At 41.2% G+C, this 26,343-nt stretch overlaps 1 protein-coding gene across 4 annotated transcripts in view; it reads left to right on the top strand.

Moving 5' to 3' along the window:
* aff4 (AF4/FMR2 family, member 4) overlaps positions 1–26,343 on the top strand; it is an 84,402-nt gene that overhangs the window by 30,944 nt on the left and 27,115 nt on the right. Inside the window, exons 2-11 of one of the 4 annotated variants that reach the window (XM_055643322.1) lie at positions 3,967–4,096; positions 6,219–7,049; positions 11,032–11,076; positions 13,825–13,911; positions 14,924–14,960; positions 17,169–17,220; positions 20,627–20,653; positions 24,195–24,249; positions 24,886–24,923; positions 25,442–25,598. In XM_055643322.1, the coding sequence (XP_055499297.1) occupies positions 3,971–4,096; positions 6,219–7,049; positions 11,032–11,076; positions 13,825–13,911; positions 14,924–14,960; positions 17,169–17,220; positions 20,627–20,653; positions 24,195–24,249; positions 24,886–24,923; positions 25,442–25,598 (1,455 nt within the window). In that variant the 5' untranslated portion in view covers positions 3,967–3,970. Of the gene's footprint in view, positions 1–3,966; positions 4,097–6,218; positions 7,050–11,031; positions 11,077–13,824; positions 13,912–14,923; positions 14,961–17,168; positions 17,221–20,626; positions 20,654–24,194; positions 24,250–24,885; positions 24,924–25,438; positions 25,599–26,343 lie in introns of all 4 variants that reach the window. The other 3 variants (XM_055643321.1, XM_055643325.1, XM_055643324.1) reach the window with 3 other exon arrangements.

Here is a 26,343-nt window from a genome sequence, read left to right as displayed (position 1 = left end):
CCAGTGAGGAGAGCAGACAAGAGACGAGGACATGCATGAGTTGGTAATTTTAACTACATTCACATTGCAGGTAAGACAGATGAGCTGAGAATGTGGATCAGCACATAGGATTATGATATTGTTACAATCGCAGCAAGGTTGTTGAGGAAAGAGCAGGTTAAGGGTACGTCAATATCAATCAATATCAATTTTATTCGTCAATTGCACATAAAGTGCAAGTGAAATTAATTTGCCAGCAGCGGTACAATGAAAAAGAACACACTAAAACACAATTAAAAATTTTAACACAAACATCCACCCCAGCATTCATCGCTGTGGTGGAAGGCACAAAAATTGGCCAGTCCTCCTCCATTTTCCCCTGTGGCCGGGACCTCAACCCTCCGCAGCCTCCGCTGCAGGCGTCCAGAGGTTCAGACAAGGCAAAGTCCAGGTATGTCCTGAATCGTTGCCTACACCGGAGACCGCAGCTTCAGGTTGGTGTAGGCTGCAGGCCAGCAGTCAAAGATCTAAAGTTGTGGCAGCAACTCTGGGATTGAGATGTGAGAGGGAGTTAGTTGAAGAGTCCCAATAGCAATAGGAAAGCTGTTGTTGACTCTGAACATCCAAGCTTTCAAGCACTTGCATCTTCTCCCAGAAGATAGAAGAGTAACGAGAACGGTCAGGGTGGCAGGAACCCTTGACGACACTTCCTGATACAACGCCCATGAAGATGAACTGGAAGGAAAAGGTGATCTTTTTATGGATTGGGCTGTGTTCACCGCTTTGTGCAGGTTCAGATGATCAAGAGCAGAGCATTAGTATACCGTCGCTGGGATGCATCCTGTCAGAATACTTAGTTTAGCACATCTGGAGAAGTTTGGGAGAATCCTCATGGATCTGCTCGGATGCCTAGGAAAGTAAATACAATGAAACGCTTTCTTGATCACCGCATGAAAGGACCAGGATGAATTGCTGGTGATGGAGTTGCCTCGAACCTGGAGCTGTCTACGTCTCTACAACAGCTCTGTTGATGAGGATAGGGTTGTGTTCATCTCTTGCTTCCTTGGGTCACAACCAACTCTTGTGCCTCACTGGTGCTAAGGGCTAGGCTGTGACACCATGATAGCGGAGTCGGGATATGGGGAGAAGGCAGGAACGGGGTACTGATTTGGGGATCGAAGGTACACAAAAAAGCTGGAGAAACTCAGCAGGTGCAGCAGCATCTATGGAGCGAAGGAAATAGGCAACGTTTCGGCCCGAAACGTTGCCTATTTCCTTCGCTCCATAGATGCTGCTGCACCCGCTGAGTTTCTCCAGCTTTTTTGTGTACCTTCGATTCTCCAGCATCTGCAGTTCCTTCTTAAACACTGATTTGGGGATGATCTGCCATGATCACATTGAATGGCAGTGCTGGCACGAAGGGCCAAATGGCCTACTCCTGCACCTATTGTCTACTGTCTATGACATTTGATTTTCAATCTCTTTCCTAAACTTCGTCTCAGCATTGTTGTACATCTTGTCAATAACAGCAGTTTCATGAGTGACCTGAAAGATTGAATCTGAAGAAGGGTCTCGACCCGAAACCTCACCTATTCCTTCGCTCCATAGATGCTGCCTCACCCGCTGAGTTTCTCCAGCATTTTTGGCTACCTAAAGATTGTGTTGGTGTTATACTTGGCTACATGGGTGCACAGGGACTGAGCACAATGCTGAGGGTCAGGGTATAAGAAATGTTTGACCTCTCTGCAATAGCTCCCAGCTGTCATGCTGAGTGTTTCTAGTTTATTGCTTACATGGCAATTTATCTACTTTCAAAGGTGCTGAATAGTTTAATATTTTTGTCTCTCAATGGTTGGCGTTTGCAGTTTCTCACATTTCACAATTACAATGACAATATCTTCCCACCTACTGTGTGGACTGATGGAAATAGGGATGTTGATTACCCCGCGAATATTGATTTGACTGGAATAGGTCATTCTGCTGCCAATGTCGCGTAGGTGAGAGCCCCTCCCCCATAAGCAGGGAACTCGGCGGCATGTCTCGTACATTTTCACAGAGAGTGGTGAATCTCTGGAACTCTCTGCCACAGAGGGTAGTTGAGGCCAGTTCATTGGCTATATTTAAGAGGGAGTTAGATGTGGCCCTTGTGGCTAAGGGGATCAGGGGGTATGGAGAGAAGGCAGGTACGGGATACTGAGTTGGATGGTCAGCCATGATCATATTGAATGGCGGTGCAGGCTCGAAGGGCCGAATGGCCTACTCCTGCACCTAATTTCTATGTTTCTATGTAACGCCCTAAGCTTCTCCTTAGCTGTTTCAGATGCCAGGTTGATCTTGCAAACCTACGGCATTCTGGACTCTAAAAAGTTAGCACATTCCACACAGCAGCACCCGAGTTCATGATAGAACGATGGTGTCCGACCCAGGTGACTATTTGTATGCTGGCCCCATAGACAGATGTACAAACTTGTCTTACACTCGCTCCACACTTAAATCCCTATTCCTACAGCAGCATTTCTTACTTTAACTATGATCATCTTCAACTCCCCTTGGATCTGTTGAAAACACACACCGCCAGATTCAGGGACAGTTTCTTCCCAGCTGTTATCAGGCAAATGAATCATTCTAACGCAACCAGAGAGCAGTGCTGAACTACTATCTACCTCTTTGGTGACCCTCAGACTATCTTTGATTGGACTTTGCTAGCTTAAAAACCCTGTCCCTCTGTACGAGTTCATTCCAAGAGTTCTCCCGAGTTTTGCCCTGATTCGAACTCGGAGATTTACGGTAATAGCCGCTCGTCAGTACTCGGGACTATCGTGAACATTTTTCAACATGTTGAAAAATCTTCACGAGTCTTCCCGAGCTTATTGCGTTTCCCGAGTATCTGCCATTAGCGTTGCGAGCCGCTAAGAGACCTCCCCGAGCTCCGACGTACCCGCTACGTGCTTACGACGAGTTTGATTTTTTTTTTATTTTATTATGGAGAGCACTTGAATGAACTCGTACAGTGGGACAGGGCTTTTACCTTGCACTAAGCGTTATTCCCCTATCATGTATCTGTACTGTAAATGGTTTGATTGCAATCATGTATTGTCTTTCTGCTGGCTGGTTAGCACGCAACAAACGTTTTTCACTGTACTTGACAATGAACTAACAATAAATGAAACTGAAACTGAAACAGCATTCAGCAGCACATAAAAGAAACACACTCCCCCTGAAACATCCTTATATGTTTTAAAAATAGCCACAAGGTGCTGGAGTAACTCAGCGGGACAGGCAGCATCTCTGGAGGGAAGGAATGGGTGACGTTTTGGGTCGAGACCCTTCTTCAGACTTTACTCCAGCATTTTGTGTCTGTCTACGATTTAAACCAGCATCTGCAGTTCCTTCCCATAGACTTATACGTTTTGAAATTAGTCATTAGCCTCTTACCTGACTGTGCCAGCTTAAAAATAGATTTTTTAAGACTTTTGAAATGCCTCTAACAGAAAAAGGGAATCAAAAATACGAATTAAATCTTTCAAATTAAAATTTTAAAATAACGTGGCCACCCTTTTAAAATTAAAAACTTGCTAAAGTATTTTTTAAGAAGGGGACATACTACCCCCACATGTTTTATTTTTGCAGACTTCTAATTCCCATTAAATTGGGTGAGATCGCAGCACAATGCGGTTTGTGGGAGATCTCTCTAATGTAAATGGCAAGGAATGTCAGGAGTATGTCTTATTTTATCTGAATGTAATAGAGGGCAGCCAAATTATTATCCTGATGGCTGCTCTCAGCACGTTTCAGTTCTGGTTTAAATAGGCAAGGAATAGCTTAATTTAACACCAACTGTTTCCAAATGTAGGTCGATGAATAAGCTTTTTAATGTGAATGCTGGTGCAAAATGTGACGAACGTGCCCAATTGAAGGTTGTAAAACATTTTCACGTGCCCTCTACATTTCCCTTAACGGATAGCTGGCTCTGCTTTTTCTTTGCAGCAACATGAACCGTGAAGATAGAAATGTACTACGAATGAAAGAACGAGAGCGGAGAAATCAAGGAATTCAGCAGAATGAAGAGACTTTCCCTGGAAATTCCCCTCTCTTTGCTGAGCCGTATAAAGTACAGGTACAGTAAATATGGGTGAGCAAAGCTAATAATTATCCTTAAATCATTTAGCGAGGGCAAGATTCAAAGTCACTTGTCCTCTTCCTTTGTGACTCTAAATTGATCATTTTTGACAAAAACCAAATCTAAGGTTGACCTGGTCAGTAACTCCCAGTTATTGTTAAGATGGTTTTTGCTTTAGCTACAAACAAAATGCACCATATGTGTGTAGTTTCCATATGCCACGAGGTGCTTAATCTATAGTGGTTCACTTAGGAATATGATGTGTGAAAAAATTTAGCAGTGATTGGAGAAACCTGCTGGAAACACTGGAAATTGAAATCTTGCCTGTGAGAATCTGATAAGTTTAAATCTGCACTGACTATATTTCCCGTGCACTTGTAAATTTCCCTGCGTCTTATAATCCAGCGGCACTTGCTGTGCCAAGGGCAATCCACCATCACATTTGACATTTCTCTCATCCATCAACTTAAACTGCAACTACAAGTTGCTCTCTGTTCTTTAGATACCTTATCTCAAGATTGATTCTGAACATGAAAGGGATGGCTGATTTTGTTTTTAACTCTGCATCATTCAGTAGTGAACTCAAATAGCAACGCTGTTGGGCACATCTTTTGGAGAGAAAGGCCACATTGATAATCTGATCCGGTTTGAGGATCGTTCACAAATGTGGAGATCCTAAGGTTTTTGACAGGCCCTCTTACAGCGTTAGACTCCGAGTCCACTGATGGAGCACTAGCTTGTTGTATTTCCCCAACAGTTGCACTGCAAATTCTGCTGCAGGTTTAGCAATTTCTTTCATTTCGGTGGAAAGTAAGGGCTTTGCCTTTTTAAAGGAATTGAGTAAACTGAGAAACTGGGAATGTAAATTGAGAAACTGAGAAATTGAGTTAATTGTGTAGGAAGGAACTGCAGATGCTAGCTTAAACCGAAGATAGACACAAAATGCTGGAGTAACTCAGTGGGACAGGCAGCATCTCTGGAGAGATCTGAAGATGGATACAAAATGCTGGGGTAACTCAGTGGGACAGCAGCATCTCTGGAGAGAACTGAAGGTAGACACAGAATGCTGGGGTAACTTAAAACTACATTTCTCTCCAGAGATACTGCCTGTCCCGCTGAGTTACTCCAGCATTTTGTGTCTATCTTCGGTTTCAACCAGCATCTGCAGTTCCTTCCTACACAAACTGAGTTAATTTGCATGTTTTTCTTTCCCGGGAGAAATGATTTCCATTAAACACTGCAGTTACATGTTGAGATTTATGGTTTTCTAGTTATCTGCCCTTGGGAATTTAATTGGCTCTGTAAACTGAGCCATGATGGGAGCAGAAGCAGAATTCAGCATTCATAAATTAAAAATTATAGATTAAGCAGTTAAAGTTTGTACTAATCAAAACCTGATTGCACATGGAAATTTAAATTTCAGAAAAATGATTTTTGTTTAACTTGGCTGTAATGCTTAAATCTACCAACTATTTTTGAAATAGGTTTTCCTAAATTTCCTATTTTATTTTCTAAGAATTTAACTTTTTGAGGAACTGTCCCCTACAGAATTTCCAAAGTTGATTATTCCCCCCGCCCCCCCCCACCACTTTACCCTGATATTTTTCAGATTTACCCGAGGAGTGGGTGGATGTGGGAACGGTGCTTCTGATGTTGGCTGTGAGATAATATTTTGGATATTTGAGATGGAATGTTTGCTTTCTGAGTTGCTTAGATATTTATGCTCCTAAACTCAATTATGTATTTAAATAATAGTGTGCAAACAAAAATTAATATCTAAGTAACTCGGGACACAAATATTCCCACTAAAATGTTCAAAATGCCTGAGATCGTGGAGATGTTATCTCCCAGCCAGCGTCAGAAGCATCGCTCCGATATCCAATATCAATGCTCTTTAATAAATTCTAACCAGATCACACAATTCACGTTAAAAACCATGCTGACCCTTTAATGATTTATCATCCTTTGAGTCCTGACATTGCCCCAGTTTCATTTGAAATAGCGATGGACATAATTATTCATACCTGCTATTGTCATTGTTCACAATGGTACAGCCTTATGATTAAATGTCATTGTTACACTCGAAGTCGACTAAAAATTTTTTTTTTTTTCAAAACAGGGGCGATCAGAAGATAAACTTTCCAGCAGAATCCAGAGCATGTTGGGAAACTATGATGAAATGAAAGACTATATAGGAGACAGACCTATTCAAAAGTTCATTGACATACCCAAAGGGACAGTTTCATCAACTACAGATGAGAAATCTGATCAAGCTTTCTTTCCAGAGCATAGACACAGTGCATCTCACCAAAGCAGTAAGTGGACTCCAGTGGGTCCAGCAACTTCTGCCCCTAGTACTTCATCGCAGTCACAAAAGAGATCAAGTTCGGGGTTGCCGAGCAGCCATGGCAGTGGCCAAAGACATGGCGGTAGCAGCAGCAATACTGGGAGTGGCAGCAGCCAGCGACACGACCGTGATTCATACAGTAGCAGTCGTAAGAGAAGTGGGCAACATGGATCTGAACACTCAAAGTCCCATTCAGTCAGTCCGGCAAAACCACCTGCAGTTTCTTCATCTTTAAGTTCTAGTCATTCCAGGTCTCAAGGAAGTGACCACCATAGTAAAGAGCGCCATCGGTCAAAATCTCCCCGGGACCTGGATGCTACCTGGGACTCTCCGTCACGTGTTCATACTTTTCCTGCTAGTGGGCAGCATACTTCACAATCTTTCACTCCTGCATTGATGTCCAAGCCCAGCTCAATGATACAGAAGCCCACTGCATATGTAAGGCCCATGGATGGACAGGATCAAGCACCTAATGAATCAGTAGAACCGAAGATTCCTTCTGAGCATTATGGTAGCCAGCCTCATGGGAGCAGTCTGGCTGAAATGAAGTCCGGCAACAAAGTGCTACTTTCAAAACTGAAAATCCCATCTCAATCAGTGGAGGTAAGCAAATTGTCTCAAAGTTTGATTCAGAAGATTCAAAATATTGCTGTTGGTCTGCTGGAGTTGCATGAAACTCTCCATAGTGTTAAAGGGCAGTCTCGTAGAATGAGGTTTAAGTGGTTTTGGTCATTACAGAGTTTTTTTAAATGTTATTGATGGAACGACTAGATGTGCAGATTCGAAGGGCCGAATGGCCTACTCCTGCACCTATTTTCTATGTCACGGGTTTGGCTTATTAGATTAGATTAGATTAGATTCGTTTATTGTCATTCAGACCATTCGGTCTGAACGAAATTCTGTTTCCCTGCAGTCATACATATAATTTTAAAAAAATGACAAAACACATAGTCAACACAAATTTAACATCCACCACAGTGAGTTCACCAAACACCTCCTCACTGTGGTGGAAGGCAAAAACTTAAAGTCTCTGGCTCTTCCCGAAGTCTCTTGTCGAATATAGAAATTCTCATTTTGTTATCGATGCCAGTTCCATAGAATAGCTCATCAAGCACTGACTGCAGCTCGTGCAAGGAGATGAAGAATGTTGAACGCTTGCTAATTGAAAGCACAGAATGAATGTACTATTTTGATATTGCAGAGAGCTAATCCTCAGCGGTTCCTGAGAACTCCATCGTTTCTGTCCTGTGCTTTCCAATCTATTTTTCCTGTCTCCCTGATTTGTGGCAAATATTTCCTCCACTGTTTATTGCAACAAATCATCTCTTGGGCTGTTTCTGTAATAGACATCTTTATAGAAATGGGTTGTTAATTAACCTTCTCCCTTCTGGATAGAGCAATGATAAGGACTTGGAGAGGTTTGTTACCGTTTAACTGTCAGATCAAATTGGCAACTGTGTATTAAGTAATCATTCATGACAGCTCTTGGCATCACTCAATAAGGCTATCTGCAGTGAATCTCTTGCCTAAATCTCCATTTAATTAGAGCACATCTATCTTTTTGATGCATTGGAGTCTAATACTTTTTAAAGTGTACGCTGTAAAATTTGTAAATCATGATAGTCCAGGATTTGGCCACTAAGATCATTTTAACCCAGCTACCTTATAGCTTGCTGGTTCCTGGCCTCCTGTGCCATGCATCCTCCTCCTAGTTTTCTGGGCTCCCACCCCTGCACCCCCATCCTTTGCGTTCCTGCTCACTGGGGCCCCACTTCTCATGCCATCCCGCAGCATCCAGTTACCCCACTTGCCGGGGACCCCATTAACCTTACCAGTTCTCACAGGATGCAAGGTCTTGTCACGTCTTTAAAAGAAAAGAAAAGAAAAAGAAAAAGAAAAGAAGAAAAAAAAAGTCAGGTTAATGTCCCTTGTGGTTATAATGGAAATGACGTCCAATAATGGGGAACATCTAATAGTCTGGCACCACCAATGTTCGGACTGTGCCAGAGCATTAAAGTTTTACTTCTTGTAACTATGTAAACAAAATCAAAATATGACCCTTGTGCTGCTGTTTCAGTCAAACCATTAAGTAAATGATTAAATAAAATAGAATATTTCAGTTGAGGTGCAGCTTTTGTCGTCCAACCCAGAGTTGGAATTCTACAAGTTGTGCAATAATCAAGTCATCACTTCCTTCGTACCCCACTTTGTACACACTAAATGAAATAACCGCGTAGGCTTTCTAATGTAGTATTGGTAAGAGCAATTGAACATTTCATTGTTTGTTCTTTTGATTGCATTTCCACAGTTGTATAAAATAGCCCCTTCTTTGTAAACTATAATCTAAAGCTCCTCCTTGCTTGCACCATATTCGTTCTGATCACAAATTGTTGTCATTACCAGCTATTGTGTCCCTTGTAATCCAAGTAAAAAACAATGCCACCAGCTGATGCCCTGACAAGAAAGATACGATAAAATATTCTTCTGTTTCTGCCAGATTCTGAGTTTATTCCCAAATCGTTGGAATATCGCATGTGAATACATAAAACTGTTGATTTTTACTGAAATTATTTTTGTTTTAATTCTCTACTGCATAGTGTTAAGTTACTTTTGATAGAGTTAACAGTAGTAATAGCTGCAATCAAGCAATAATATCTGATTTTCAGCATTGAGCTCAACCAGGTACAAAAGCAAATGCCAAGCTATTCCAGTAGGCAGACTGTTGTACTGTCGGGCATTCTGCATCCTTGGGGAACAGAGTGGCAGTTGCATGAGAATTGCTCAAAATACCATGCTGTGGCATTATGTGTGTAAGCCTTCGAATAAATGTCCCAACTATGTCATATCTTTAGCCTTTTAAATCACTGATTCCCAACCTGGGGCCATGGCAAATTTCAGGGGGGCCACAGAAAAAATTGGGATTTAGGGGGCCACAGGTTCAATGAAGGGGGACACAGAGCTACCCTCCTAAATTTCAGTTCTAATAAATTTAAATCTATGTAGTTGAAATATTTTTGATGTTTGTGGAATAGAATAAAAGAGAATATATGTGCAATTAATAGACACTGATATTTTTATGGAAGGTATTATAATATTGAAGTACTTTTTTTCCGCTAGTAATGTCAGGGGGGGCCACAGAAAAATTAAAAGATCCCAAGGGAGCCATGAGCTAAAAAAGGTTATGAACCACTGTTTTAAATAACAAGATTTTACATTGCAATTAAACCTTTATATTACATTTTTTTTTAAACGTTTTACAAAATTGCTTAATACTCTTAGAAAAAAATTGCTGTTGCATGAGAATTCCCACTGCATAAATACCAGATAAATAAGTTTTCTGTATTTTAATATTAATATATTATTCTGTATTATTAAATAACCATCTTCAAAACACTGACAGAAAGAGTGAAGGTGGACAAAAGTGCTGGAGAAACTCAGTGGGTGCGGCAGCATCTGGAGCGAAGGGAATAAGCAACATTTTGGCCCGCAAAACATTGCCTATTTCCTTCGCTCCATAGATGCTGCAACACACGCTGAGTTTCTCCAGCACTTTTGTCCACCTTCGATTTTCTAGCATCTGCAGTTCTTTCTTAGACATAAAGAGTGACTAAGGTCTGAAATGGAGATCTGAGGGGGGGGACAATGGAAAAGAGGAATCTTAATTCCTCATTTAATGTGTAAACATTTTCAGCTTTTAACAGTCGATTCGTATCTAAAATATTAGATGCTCTACTTTGGAACTGCTGCCCTGACCTGAATGCTTCCGAGATATTCTCTTCTACAGCATCTAGCTATGGAGATGTGATCAAACAAGTGTACATAGCGACTGTTTGCTCACTCTTTAGCCAAATTACCAAGCAGTGGGCAATTTAGAAATGATTGAATGTAAGAATCGTTATTTTAATCTTGCAGGAACTATGAAGTACAAGGGATCTTAATGTCTGTAGATTATTCCCTCAAATATATTGTTTGTGTTTTGGATAGCGTCATGACTTAAGATACATAATACATATTGCTTCATTCGTTTTTTGGGCTCTGAGCATGGAGGCAGGCAGTTATTGCCCGTCATTTTGTTAAGGGAAGGTTATGGGATGCCCCGGTGAATCACCACAGTCCTTCTCGTAAAGACACTCCAACATTGCAGTTGAGTAAACGATTCCAAAATTTAGATTCCTCTTCAATGAAGAATCAGTGAAATATTTCTAAGACAGGATGGTATTTAAAGTTTTTTCAATTAGAAAATCAAAATCAAAAATCTGCAGGTGCTGGAAACGGGTCGGGCAGATTCTGTGGAAAGAGAAACGGATACCAGAACAAAAATCGAATGTAGTCTTTGACCTGCAATGTTAACTGATACTGCCTGAACTGCCATGTTTGTAGTATCTGCTCAGAGGGAGGGGGGGAAGCTTGGTTTTTTCCCCCGCCGTTTTTAAATGTAATTATATTTAATCTAATTTTATTTTGTTAGCAATAATCATATTCTTAGTGGTTTGGTGGCAATGTCAGTGTATAACAGATGTGAAATAGTAAGAAAACATTGATAATAGTGAGAAAAATTACATTGGTTTCTTCTTGAAATTTTCAGTCTTCAGTCTCCGGTGACGCCAGTTGTGTGGATGAGATTTTAAAGGTATGTCTCGTTTTGATTATGTACAGAATACCTGTTTGGGCCACTTTTTTTTAAATTAGAAGCATTGTACATACATCTTAATCCTGATATGCAACATAATACATTTCGTGTACAATTTTTTTTTTTTTTTTTTTTTTTTTTTTTACACTTTAACCTGTACTGTTTGGGCCACTTGACATGTTTTTTTTATCTTTCCTCTTTTATTCCTTTCTTTTCCAAAGTCCTTGTTATATTCTTGGGAGTAATGATCATAATGAATAATGATACAATACTAGAAGCCCCTTGATTATTTTGGCCACATGCTTCATCTGTCTCCCTCTTCATTTAAGTGCCTGCAGGTTGCTTGCTTGGTTTCTCTTGTGGCAAGACCACACAATGTTTACACATGTTCTACATGCATGGGCATGTTTTCCCCATTCCTCAGTACTGAGGGAAATTACGCTATTCCCGCTGCTACCCAATTAAGCCAGCACGCTGCTTTGATTAAACTTAGCCATACAGATCACAGTAAAGAGCTGATGATGCATTTATACAGTTTAGTTGCACTGAAGTTCCAGTCTTCCTGGCAGTTTGGTAAATATAGTTAGCAACAGGTTGGCAATCCCAGCTGGATCCCCCCTGTGAGAATGGTTTAACATTCCTTTAAAGTTGGTGATTCTGTTTTCCCATTTTTTTTTTGCTGATCTTACATGATTTGGTGCAGACCAGCATTTGAGTCATTAAAACAAACTAAACCAAATGGAATGAAGGATGGAAAATATGCTTTGTTAATTATAATAAAAATCCATGCCCTATCATAAATGGTCTCTACTTCGTAGGAGGGAGAGAGGAAACGGGGAATTGTAGACCAGTTAGCCTTGCATCAATAGTGGGGAAGATGCTGGAGTCGATTATTAAAGCAGCGCATTTGGAAAGCAGTGATGGGATCGGTCAAAGTCAGCACGGATTTATGAAGGGGAAATCATGCTTGGCTAATCTTTTGGAATTTTTTGAGGATGTAACAAGTAGAATGGGTAACGGAGAGCCAGTGAATGTGGCGTATCTGGAACTTTCAAAAAGTCTTTGACATGGTCCCACACAAGAGATTAGTGTGCAAAATTAAAGCACATGGTATTGGGGGTAAGGTATTGACGGATGGAGAACTGGTTGGCAGACAGGAAGCAGAGAGTAGGAATTAACGGGTCCTTTTCAGAATGGCAGGCAGTGACTAGTGGGGTGCCGCAAGTCTCGGTGCTGGGACCCCAGTTGGTTACAATAAATATTAACGATTTAGACGAGGGAATTAAATGTAACATCTCTAGGTTTGCGGATGACACAAACCTGGGTGGCAGTGTGAGCTGCGAGGAGGATGCTATGAGGCTGCAGGGTGACTTGGATAGGTTGGGTGGGTGGGCAAAAGCTTGGCAGATGCAGTATAATGTGGATAAATGTGAGGTTATCCACTTTGGTGGCAAGAACAGGAAGGCAGATTATTATCTGAATGGTGTCAGATTAGGAGAAGGAGAGGTGCAACGAGACCTGGGTGGGCTTGTACATCAGTCACTGAAAGTAAGCATGCAGGTACAGCAGGCAGTGAAGAAAGCTAATGGCATGTTGGCCTTCATTGCGAGACGATTTGAGTTTAGGAGCAAGATGGTCCTACTGCAGTTGTACAGGGCCCTGGTGAGACCGCACCTGGAGTATTGAGTGCAATTTAGGTCACCTAATTTGAGGAAGGACATTATTGCTATTGAGGGAGCGCAGCACAGGTTCACCAGTTATTTCCTGGGATGGCGGAACTGTCGTATGACGAAAGAATGGGTCAACTGGGCTTGTATTCGCTGGAATTTAGAAAGATGGGACGGGATCTTATAGAAACATATAAAATTCTTGAGGGAGTGGACAGGCTAGATGCAGGAAAAATGTTGGGGAGTCCAGTTTAAGAATAAGGGGTTGGCCATTTAGGACTGAGATGAGGAAAAACTTTTTCACCCAAAGAGTTGCGAATCTGTGGAATTCTCTGCCACAGAAGGCAGTGGCCAATTCACAGGATGTTTTCAAGAGAGAGTTAGATTTAGCTCTTAGGGCTAAGGGAATCAAGGGATACGAGGAAAAAGCCAGAACGGGGTACTGATTTTGGATGATCAGCCTATGATTATATTGAATGGCGGTGCTGACTCGAAGGGTTGAATGGCCTACTCCTGCACCTATTTTCTATGTTATGATAAACATGCAGCTAGAGATCGTGGAGCTGCATAATCTGAGTATGATTGCACATTATTCTGAGTTTGATTGATCTTTATCAAAGGCCAGCTATATTCTTTGGATTCAGTGCGGTTAGAATGCGTGATTGCAGATCCACCTCTGTGCCTGGCACACAGTCGTCGGGGTTGGGCGCCATCTTGGATCTAGTCTGGATAAATACTGGGAGATTAGTTGGCTTTGCCCAAGTTGTCTCTATGATTTCCATTACAAACATTGGAATCCGTAACGCATATTCAGGTTGTAAAATTGCACCAGTAGCATGGTTATTGATGGCAGGGGGTAATTATAGATTGATTTGTGCAACGACCAACAGAATTTAGAATGGAAAAGTTATAGATAGGGGTTAGTTATAGATTTACATATATGTTAAGTTCTAGGGCATAGTTGTGTTCCGTTTAAAAATGTTTAAACAATTCTTGTTGAAGTAACCTGTTGTGCGGTGTTATCATGTTGCTATCTCACACGGAATAAAATTCTGACCTCTTGCGTTCTGTGTTGCTGTAGGAGATGACTCATTCCTGGCCACCACCCCTGACAGCCATTCACACACCATGCAAGGCTGAGCCATCAAAATTTCCATTTCCAACAAAGGTAGGTATCTATTTGCCTCCACGGAAATGGAATATGTGAATCTGGAATCAAATGAAGGTTGTATGATGCAAGAAGAGAGGTTGTATGATGTAGGAGAGGAAAGAAATAATGTAGATGTGGATCTATGCTGTGGAAAAAGAAGAAAAAGGAGAAATATCAAAGGAACCGCATATTGTAGGTGATAAGAAAAGCATTGCAGAGGAATTCACAATGACACTGAACTTGAGTATGTTCGTATCCTTTTTTTAGTGGTTAATTCTTTGCATGCAACCTGTCAAACCGTAAACTTAACGTGAACTTTCAAATCTAATATGTTTAGATTTAACCTTGAGTAATTTTGAACAGCTTTTGACTAAAGATAGTCGTATCCAAGTTGAGTATCAATATATCTACCATTCTGAATATTTCTACTAATTCATGACTGAAGGAAACATCAATTTTTAAATGTTGTGTACATATCCATTTATATTTAAGATGCTAAGAGTACAAAACTATCTCGGTAATCAGCTTGAAGAAATTCTGCTACTTTCCATCTTGGTTGAAAATGACTGCAGCTTAGAATTAACCGGTGTGTGTTTCTTCTCTCCGTTTTCCTTTGTTTCCATGCTGCATCTGATCCTTTTTTTGACCTGTAGCTGCTCTTCCCCGCCCACTGACAAGATTCTAGTCTGCATCCAAAGTTCATTGTAACTCTTTTAGGATTTTAAAGTTTCAGAATTGACAAATTTTGGTGAGTGGAAAGCTCATGTTGCCGAGTTTAGAAATGTTGTTCACCAAAGTTGTGACATTTTAAATGAAACGTTGCCGTGCCTCTAGCGTTCTTTCATGGTCTTTATGAAAAAAATCCCAGCCTTAGGGATGATCTCGACAGTAAAGTGCATTCTGAAAGTCTCCTGAATGACAGTAGATTGCAGGGTATGTATTAAAGTTTGGTCAAAGAGGAGTCTGTTCCGTTTCCGGCCCATTATTGTTGCAGTACATTTCACATTTTATGTTGTCTTTTATTTTTTAGGAACCTCAGCATGTTAACTACAGTGTACAAGGGCAGAGTAAGTATTTCAAGCTATTTTAAATTAAATGCTCTCATTACATGGTGTGACCCACCCATCAGTAGAATATTTTATCTGGCTTGGATCAATGGGATGGGTGAAGCTTTTTTTTCCATACCCAAGTTGACATCAAATACTGAATTCTGATTTCATGTTTTGAGAAGCACGAAAGATAATCAGACATTGTGCTTATTCTTTGTAACAACCGAAAAGTATTAGAGAAACATACTTTTCATAACTGAACTGCATATAGACTCAGCCTCCATCTCTTTAATCATTTTGAAAGAGATGCCCACACGTCAACAAGATAATGGTCAATTTGTGTTCAATAAAGCCACGTTATAGGAGATGCATATCTACGGAGCCAAGCGTGTCGTGATTTAGTGATGAGGGTGATTGATCCTCAATGTGTGGGACGTGATTATAACCATATAACAATTACAGCACGGAAACAGGCCATCTCGACCCTTCTAGTCCGTGCCAAACACATAATCTCCCTAGTCCCATATACCTGCGCTCAGACCATAACCCTCCATTCCCTTCCCATCCATATAACTATCCAATTTATTTTTAAATGATAAAAACGAACCTGCCTCCACCACCTTCACTGGAAGCTCATTCCACACAGCTACCACTCTCTGAGTAAAGAAGTTCCCCCTCATGTTACCCCTAAACTTCAGTCCCTTAATTCTCAAGTCATGTCCCCTTGTTTGAATCTTCCCTACTCTCAGTGGGAAAAGCTTTTCCACGTCAACTCTGTCTATCCCTCTCATCATTTTAAAAACCTCTATCAAGTCCCCCCTTAACCTTCTGTGCTCCAAAGAATAAAGCCCTAACTTGTTCAACCTTTCTCTGTAACTTAGTTGCTGAAACCCAGGCAACATTCTAGTAACTCTTCTCTGTAATCTCTCTATTTTGTTGACAATTTCTCATCATAACTACTAAAGTATCAGTTAGAAGACTGCAGTGGTAAAGGTTGAAAATACAAAATCGTAGACCCCATTCAAAATATTTTCAGCTGGCCCTACTCTTTTAATAGAATTCATCTTTATTTAGTTGCCAAAAATGTTTCTTGAATCGGTGACATTCTGACTCCATAAGCAATACTACTTATTGGCCATTTGGTTTTTGAATGATCTTCATTACCAAGCTGCTCGCTGCTCGTTTGATTATAATTATTGCTAGTCGATAGCCTATTCTACCAAAGATAAATTGGGACTACCAAAGGAACTACCATTCCCCCTCTTATAGTTACCGGCGTCTTCCCTACCTCTGCCATTCCTGATTCCACACATGCTTCTTTCTACCTAAACCAGATTCCACAGCATCTGCATGCTGTTAGATTCTGAGCTGAACAGCTAAAAGCATGTCATCTATATTGAGAACTTTCACCTCCTTAATTTAACTTGAGTGAGCAGCTTTTGAACCACAGAGAACAAGGCTGCACCAGATCACACAGTGGCTGCAAAGCAAAAGTCATTAGATAGTGATAATGAGAACTATGAGGTGAAAAGTACTTTCCAAGTTATTGAGACCAGTTTTATTACCTCTAATATCAATGCAGCTGAGTCAAATTAATTAAATACAGATCATAGAAACATAGAAATTAGGTGCAGAAGTAGGCCATTCGGCCCTTCGAGCCTGCACCGCCATTCAACATGATCATGGCTGATCATCCAACTCAGTATCCTGTACCTGCCTTCTCTCCATACCCCCTGATCCCTTTAGCCACAAACATCTAACTCCCTCTTAAATATAGCCAATGAACAGGCCTTAACTACCTTCTGTGGCAGAGAATTCCAGAGATTCACCACTCTCTGTGAAAAATGTTTTTCTCATCTTGGTAGTAAAAGATTTCCACCTTCTCCTTAAACTGTGACCCCTTGTCCTGAACTTCCCCAACATCGGGAACAATCTTCCTGCATCTAGCCTGTTCAACCCCTTAAGAATTTTGTAAGTTTCTATAAGATCCCCCCTCGGTCTTCTAAATTCTAGTGAGTATAAACCGAGTCTATCCAGTCTTTCTTCAGGCATTGAAACTGGAGCCTGTAGTCTGTGGCTCATCCACTGCCTGGTATATTCACTAAGACTAATGGAGCCACAGTCTGGCATCTTTCAATTGTGTGCAAATTTATTGCGCATAATAGGCTTTGAATTTTATGGTGGTGATTAAACAAATATATATTTTAATCGAGGTTTTAATTGCAGAGAGGTACAATTCAGCACCAAAGTCAACCTCCAGCCATCCTCAAACAAAATGGTAAGTCATTTTCATTTCTCTGCTCATTGGGGGAAACTTTTTGTATGCATTCTGGAAAAAGAAAATGGTGTCCTGTTATAAGCATAAAGGGCTTGTCCCACTTGTGCCATTTTTTTGTCCCGGGGCCTTGCCCGGCACCCGTCATAGTCGCAGCAGGTCAGCGAAAATGGTCAAAATGTTGAAAATCCAGTGGTGACCAGAAAAAGGTACGACTCTTTGGGCGACTACTCACAATCATACAGGCGACGTGCCGCGGGGTGAAGCATGTATGGTCGTGAGTAGTCAAGTCAAGTCCATTTTATTTCTATAGCACATTTAAAAACAACTCTCCTTGACCAAAGTGCTTCACATCAGTGCAGGTACTAACGTGCTACATACAGTGGTACATAGATCAACATTACACACATACATAAATACATACATACAGCGCTCCCTCAGAGGACCTCAAGGAAGGCTTGTGAGGTGAAAAAAGTTTAGAAGAGTTGATGGAGAGGGCAGTTCTGATGGGAAGGGGGATGCTGTTCCATAGTCTAGGTGCTGCATAGTCTGAGTGAGTAGTACCTTTTTCTGGTCGCCGCTGGATTTTGACAATTTTCGGCGACCTGCTGCTGCGACTATGACTGGGTGCCGGCAAGTCGCCGGAAAAAAAATCACGCAAGTGGGACAGGCCCTTTAGGTTTACAAGTTCAACACACACACAGGGGGCAGAGAGGGTAGGGTATTGCTTGTCATTTAGCTTTTGTTACCAGGCGGAAGGATAGAGTTTAACAACGTGCAATTTGCAGAAGGCCTTGATCTGTGAAGCTGTATTTGTTGCAAACTCAACAATACAAATCCAGTTGGTGCTTGCTTGCAGAACTTGACGTTGTGCTAATTGTTTTTAGAGCATGTGGTTAGGGAAGGGGGCAAATAATGACGTGGTATCAGATGGAAATTTTATTTATTCCTACTCTTTCCCCCCCCCCCCTCAAAGTAGTTTTATTTGGTTATTGTCTCAGGATTTAGACAAGTACCATTTTTAAGGAGCAACAAGGAACTGCAGATGTTGGTTTACAGAATATGCACTGTGCTGGAGTTACTCCCCTGTCCCACTTAGGAAACCTGAACGGAAACCTCTGGAGACTTTGAGCCCCACACAAGGTTTTGTGCGGTTCCCGGAGGTTGCAGGTGGTCGCCGGAGGTTGCAGGTAGGGAGACTAACAAACCCCTCCGGGAACCGTACGGAAACCTTGGGTGGGGCGCAAAGTCTCCAGAGGTTTCCGTTCAGGTTTCCCAAGTGGGACAGGGGCATAACTCAGCGGGTCAGGCAGCAACTCTGGAGGACAGGGACGGGGGCAGTTTTCGGACTGATTGCAATCTGTAGGAAGGAACTGCAGATGCTGGTTTAAACCGAAAATAGACGCAAAAAGCTAGAGTAACTCGGAGGGACGGACAGCTTCTCTGGAGAGAAGGAATGGGTGATGTTTCCATTCTTCTTCAGAAAGGTCTCGAGCCGAAACGTCACCCATTCCTACTCTCCAGAGATGCTGCCTGTCTCACTGAGCTACTTCAGCTTTTTGTGTCTCTCTTGACCATTGCAATCCCCCATTTGGAAGGACAGTCAAAGGAGACGCTGATAAAGAAAAGCCTTTGGATTGCTGCAGTAAATAGAAAGTCAAGGAAGATGGGTTCAATGTTTAGGGTAGTGTTTCGTTTTATCTGGCTGGATATAAACAAGACACTTCCTTTCGCAAAGGCCTCATTAACTGGGGACTTTGTTTTTACTTTAACGTGTGGGCAGATTTGACAGGAGTTGCGAAATTAATTTATCAAAATTCAAGATTCAATTTATTTGTCATTCAGTGAATGCCTGAAGGAGTGATTGGAGCAAAAATTGTAGAACCACCTGGGCGAGCTTTTTGAAGATTAATAACTTGCAAAACTAGGGACAATAATCCGAAAGTGGAATTAAACTAAAAGCCATTTTTGGCCAGCATCGACCGAATGCCGTGTGTTTCAACGATGATGAAATGTAGCTTTTGGATGCTTGAATTGCACTCCTCCAGGTTAATCGAGTAATTTGACACCCCTTGTATGGATGGTGTAACGATATGAGGAGTCATGAGATGAGTCATTCATGGCAGACGATTCAGACTTTTAACCTTTTGTAGCCATGGTCTCATGGCTGGTCTTTTATGTTTTGAATCAGTGGTGATTTCCCACCACCCTCTTTCCCCAGAGGAGATGATACTGATAATGTATGGGGGGGGAGGTTACTCGACTGAGTTGAACAAGGGATTTGAATGCAACTCAAATATCCAAATGCAGTGTCTGGGGTTAGTTAAGGGCAATAGCCTAACTTTATACTTAACGATTATAGTTTAATTCCTTTAGACAGGTAAGACCGGTTGTAAACATGTTGCAGCTGGAGTCAATATTAGCTGATGGAAGCCATTGAGATCCCTGGTGACCACATCTACAGTAAGCATCCACAGGCCAAAGAACTTTGGTGTAGGATTCCCAAGAGAGCAATTTGCAAGTTGAATCAATAGTAAGGAAGGCGAATGCAATGTTAGCAATTATTTCGAGAGGACTAGAATATAAAGACAGGAATGTAATGCTAATGCTTTAAGGCACTGGTCTGACTGCATTTAGAGTATTGTGAGCCATTTTGGGCCCCATATCTGAGGAGGAATGTGGAGAAGGTTTACGCGAATAATCCCGGGGATGTTTGGGTCAACGTATGATGAGCGTTTGACGGGAGGACCGCATTCAAACTTACTGAATAGTGAAAGACCTGGATAGAGTGGACGTGGAGAGGACGTTTCCACTGGTGGAAGAGTCTAGAACCAGGCGGCACAGTTTCAGTATAAAAGGGCATTCCTTTAGAAAGGAGATGAGGAGGAATTTCTTTAGTCAGAGGGTGGTGATTCTGTGGAATTAATTGCCACAGACTGTGTAGGCCAGGTCATTGGGTATTTTAAAGCAGAGATGAATAGATTATTGATTAATAAGGGTGTCAAAGGTTATGGGGAGAAGGCAAAAGAATGGGCTTGAGAAGGAATGATAGACCAGCCATGATTGAATGGCAATGTAGACTCGATAGGCCGAATGGCCTGATTCTGCTCCTGTGACTTATGAACATAGGATTTGTCATCATGAAGCCTGGATTTTGACATCATTAAGCTTTGGTGTTATTTCACACACTCTGCAACATGCTGTTCACCAGTCTAGGTTTGTAAATGTCGATAATGCTACTGTTGTTGCTGGGTAAGATCGCTTTTAAAATTTACGAGGCCAAAAATCCTTTGCAGTTTATTCATTTGTTTATACTCTAGATTTTAAATACTCTTAAGCTTTAAAAAATCTATCTCGTAATGTGATTTCTAAGTTGCATAACTTAGTGCCTTCTTTCTTTTTTAAATAGCTCAGAAAGTGACCAGACTCCTTCAAGGTAAGTCGACGACAAATGGAATTGTTACACGAAACGGGCTTTGTATGCCTCGATCCCTGTGTTTTCGTTGCATATTGTGATGTGGCTTGGACCAAACTTGATGTCTTCACTATTCAGTTTTGACCCATTGTTGGTCTGGGAGATCCGTCATCGCTGCCTTAGTGCCTGCTCTGAACTGCTGGTTACTGGAAACTTAATGACGCGTAGGGTAACCAGACTTCCACTGTGATGTCATGGGGCAGTCCCACACCATGTAACTCTTAATAATCCACTACTCAATTCAGAAATTCCAATGGTTCAGCATCTGACTCATAGGGTGGTTGCTCATCATGCTCCTAGTACCTGCACAGCTAAGTTCACTGGAGAATTTATAATAATACTATAACATTTTTAAAAAGCAACACAGAGATAGAATAATGCAGTGTGGAAACGGGCCCTTTGGCCCAACTTGCCCATACTGGCCAACGTGTCCCAAGCTACACTAGCCCCACCTGCCTGTGCTTGGTCCATATCCCTCCAAACTTGTCCTATCCATGTACCTATCTTAACTGTTTCTTAAATGTTGGGATAGTCCCAGCCTCAACTACCTCCTCTGGCAGCTTGTTCCATACACCCACCACCGGTTGTGTGAAAAAGTTACCCCTCAGATTCCTATTAAATCTTTTCCCCTTCACCTTGAATCCATGTCCTCTGGTTCTCGATTCCCCCACTCTGGGCAAGAGACTCTGTGCATCTCCCCGATTAATTCCTCTCATGATTTTATACACGAGTTGGGGTATTAAGAGGGATCGCATCAAATAGCCTGGCCAATCCTGCACACCATTCTTCTCACGTTTCCCTGTCGAGCCGTGACTTTTCCAACTTGGGGTGTGAGTATTCAAATGCTATCTAGAGCAAATGCTGGTTGGATACATAGGTAATGTGGACCGTGCAGTGGTCATAATGCAGATAGACCGATCTGTTTCTTTTTGGAATTAACATTTACATTGGTAACTCTTTGCATGAATTCTGTCGCGAGACAGTGTCATTCCAAAATACTTTGAGGGCCTAAACTGAAGGAAATCAATTGCCTGCTACTTATCTGTCCACTTATCTGTGGTGTTTTCCCGTTCTAACTAAAGTCGATGTTAAAAAAAAGCATCCGAAGTATGAGCTTGCAGAAAGCAGCAGCGTGGACTTTCACATGTTGCAAAGAGCCTTTATACCCAACGAAATACTAAAAATATTATCACCTCTATTGATGACAAAGGTTGGTATTACTGGCAACGCTCATTCTGAGTTGTCCTAGAAGATGGTGGAAAGCCTTGGGTCTTTCCGACATGCCCTGATTGAGAACCAATGAATATGAAAGTACATTGTATTGGAGGGGGATCTGCAGGAAGGGGGATCTTTCTATGGCCTTGTCCTTGACAGTAGAGTTCTAGGTTTGGGAAAGTGTACCGAAAGTGAGTAACTGCAGTCTGATTTGCAGATGTGTACATATTGGTCACAATTGCCAGTGGTAGATACAGTTGGTGCAATGCCAATTGAATAGACAAGTTTGTCTTCAACTGTCCTCAGTCTGAAGAAGGGTTTCAGCCCGAAACGTTGCCTATTTCCATCGCTCCATAGATGCTACTGCACCCGCTGAGTTTCTCCAGCACTTTAGTCTACCATGGATTGTGTTTGTTGAGTGTTGCTGTAGCAGCATCTATCCAGACATGTGGAGGATGTTCCTGTCCAGTCACCCATTCCCCTACCACTTCCAGTTGCTACAAGGCCACAGGAATGCAATAGTAACCATCTTCCATTCAAGATAAAAGGCCACCACCCAAATTATCCCCATTCAAATCAGACCAGGAAATGACGGGAACACAATAAATACGCTGAGCTAGGATTATGCATGTCAGACAACCCCTGTTCAGACTCCTGTCTGAAGAAGGGTTTCGGCCGAAACGTTGCCTAGAACAAGGGGTCACCGTTTAAGGATAAATCTTTTAGGACCGAGATGAGAAAATCGTTTTTCACACAGAGAGTGGTGAATCTGTGGAATTCTCTGCCACAGAAGGTAGTTGAGGCCAGTTCATTGGCTATATTTAAGAGGGAGTTAGATGTGGCCCTTGTGGCTAAAGGGATCAGGGGGTATAGAGAGAAGGCAGGTACGGGATACTGAGTTGGATGATCAGCCATGATCATATTGAATGGCGGTGCAGGCTCGAAGGGCTGAATAGCCTACTCCTGCACCTCATTTCTATGTTTCTATTTCCTTTGTTCCATACATGCTGCTGCACCCACTGAGTTTCTCCAGCAATTTTGTCTACCTGTTCAAATTTTGTCATCTCCTTTGATAGAATAGTCTATATTCTATTTGCGTTCGTTTTGTTACTGTAGTTGCTGTGACTGCCTCTATAAAGCTTATCTTTTTCCATAGGATGTTATTTCTTTCAACAAAATCTACAAATCTGCAGGGGATCACCTAATTTCACAAGAACCCCCTCCTGACAACGACTATCATAGAATATAAACAGAGGCATGGTGTATTTTAGTAAATATTACCATATTTTCTAATTTTTCCCTCATAATGAATTTTAAATGTGTTAATTTTGGTATTAATTGATGATAGTTCAAGGGGAAAAGAACAGATTTCTAAATAGAATCTGATCAATGCAACTGACTAGTTTAATTTAATTAATGGTTTAGTATTCAGTACCATTTAGCTTTTGCTGTGTGGTTATCAGCCGTACAAACATAGTTTAAAATAATCCTGTTTACTCAGTCGAGCCCACTTCTGCCTTTTGTCTTTGAGAATGAAATGCAGCCTTGGGTATTTCATGGATTGTGACTGATCCTTGTCTACCTTCTATCCTCTTTGAATGGATGTTTAATTGGTTTCTGATTTTTTTGATGCCGGACAAAAAGTCAGAACATTAGGTCAACTTATCAACAAATATATTTTTGTGTTCTCTTGTATTCCACTATAGTATACTATATTTCAGGGGGTTGGATCTGAAATCAAACCTGAATGAATGCTATTTTATTGTCACATGTGGCAAGTCACAGTGACATTCTTTGTTTTGCACACCCAAGGTATGGAAAGTGTTACCACATAAAGGGCGCCGACAATGTTACAATGTATTCTATTTTGATGCTATGTTACACTATAATGATGCTATGTTACACTATAATGATGCTATGTTAAACTATAATGATGCTTTGGGAGTAATCCAAGCTAATTGAATCTACATTGCAAGTGCACAAATCTGACTGAATTTAACGATGCCTCGACAGAATTGACTTCCTCCATTTGTGCCCTCCCCTTAGTTCTCAGCGGCCCCCCACACTGGGTCCTCCTTTGTTCTCCCTCACGGCGGTTCCCCTATGTCAGGTCTCCCTTTGTTCGTGGCGACGTGTCCAACCTCAGTCACCTACCGCCGACCCGACTTGCTCTTCTGAGTTTGGAAGTAAAATGAATCTGAAACATTGTCCATAGAGATCAGTTTCAGTCTACACGACTTGCTATATACTCTGGTGCTGATGGGAATTCTGTTTTTATTTTGTGTAGAGTGTTGGAAGAGGACCTCAAACTTAGCAGCAGTGAAGACAGCGATGCAGACCAGGTTTGCCTTCACTCCAGCATTTGTTGTGTGCGAGAACTGACGTTGATATAACATCACATTTTTAGATGAACTTGCCAGAAAATATATAATATAACTTGTGACTGGCTCCTGGAGCACGTTTTGTTTTTCCGTTAAATTTCCCTGAATGGTCTTTTCACTCACCAAAAGCTCGATAGATTTAATGGGTGAAAATGTTGTCATTGTAACAAAAGATATAAAGAGTTAATGGAAGCAAGGGCAACAATGTGTAAAGGATCACTTGCAGCGGACAGCAAAGAAAGGAGGAACAAACTACAGGAAATTGAAAATGTGTACCAATCGTATGTGATTTTATGTTGTTAGGTCCAACCTAGCAGATTATCAAACTAATGATGCTTTGTTACACTATAATGATGCTATGTTACACTATAATGATGCTATGTTATACTATAATGATGCGATGTTAAACTATAATGATGCTTTGGGAGTAATCCAAGCTAATTGAATCTACATTGCAAGTGCACAAATCTGACTGAATTTAACGATGCCTCTAAAGAATTGACTTCCTCTTTTGCAAAAGAGTTTAAGAATGTGTTAAAAGAAATTATAGTATAGATCTATCGTCATTTTATAAGTATCTTTGTACTTTATTTTTAGGACTCGGGGAAACAACCTGCAAGGGTTACTCCAGAAGGGTAAGTAGTGCTTATCTGCATTAATGTCAATCATCACAAGCTTTGGATTAATTGAATCCATGCCACTTTACAATGTGTGATTAAACCATCTGCTAATAGATTTAGTCAAACTATGATAACATCAGAAGCATAAGATAAAGAAGAGCGAGCATTAGCAAATAAATCCACATTTTTGTACTGATACCTAATCACGCCTTCAGTTATGGTTTTCTGACAGTTTCAGGCGATTTTACATAGAAAATATGCGGAACATTGATAAATTTGTCCAGCAAATTGTTGTTTAGGCAGCAGAATGTTTGCACAATCTATTCATTATTGTGATATAAACATGGCTCCTTTGAAGTTTGCTTTCTTTAATGATAATTTTGTAAAATATGTTCAATCATGCATGGCATATTTGCTATTCATTTTTTATATTTTTTGCAGTACGTGGACTTTTATGCAGAGAACATTATATCAACTTTGTGAAGTTTCTGCCTTCCTGAATGGTTTTCTTTTTTTTTTTGTTTTTCCAGTAGTTCTGAACCTGCCCAGCAAAACAATGAGTGTTTGGAGCCTCCGAGGGCTGACTCGAGCAGCCACAGTGGGTCTGAGAGTAGTTCTGGATCTGATTCAGAAAGTGAGAGTAGCTCGAGTGACAGTGAAGCTAATGAGCCAGCACCTAGTTCTCCAGACGTAAGTCGTGAGTTTGATTTTCGACGATCTTTTAAACACGTAAAGAAGAACCCTGTTTGTGTAATGAAAAATGCTGGTTGTAATTTTCATGTACCTTGCAAAGATATTCAAAGGCTTTCCATGAGCATTACTTCACTTAAAACAGAAAATGCTCAAAACATCTAGTGGGCCGGGTAGCGCTTGTGGATGGAGGCACTGAATTAATGTCTCAAACACAGCTTTTAACAGAATGGTCCACTTTCTAAATAAAGGGGGGTAGAAGGGTCCTTGGCGTTAGATCTCCCCTAAAGGATGAAACGTTATTGACCTGAAAAAAATGAGTCTCTGTTTCCAAGGGTGCTGCCTGACTCGGTTTCTTCGCGAGAATTTTGTTGAGCATCGAAAAACGGTTTGCTGTGTCACACTGCCTGTCTAATTTGTATGGATGCACTGTTATGGATGCGGTGAATCCGTATCAATGACTAAGCACATGCAAACTCCACACAGACACAACACCCGAGGTCAGGATCGAACCTGTGCCATCGTGGAATTATAACCATCCAGTGGCACTGTCATGCTTTCCCTTTCCTTCAACCTGGTGCATGGCAGCCGCAAGCTTTCCACAACGTGAGCAGGGTTGTTATTTCCAACTATAAATTAGCTGTGGCTCATTTAAAACCATTTTAGCCTTCATGTAAGGGATTGCAGCCTCCAGTCAAACTTGTGAGATTGTATTGTGTTTAAGAAGGAACTTAAGAAGGGATTG

This window comes from Leucoraja erinacea, chromosome 11 (genome assembly GCF_028641065.1).
Source record: "Leucoraja erinacea ecotype New England chromosome 11, Leri_hhj_1, whole genome shotgun sequence".
NCBI classification, from domain to species: domain Eukaryota; kingdom Metazoa; phylum Chordata; class Chondrichthyes; order Rajiformes; family Rajidae; genus Leucoraja; species Leucoraja erinaceus.
The sequence above is the reverse complement of the archived record's forward strand: the minus strand, read 5'-3'. Positions and strand labels throughout refer to the sequence as shown.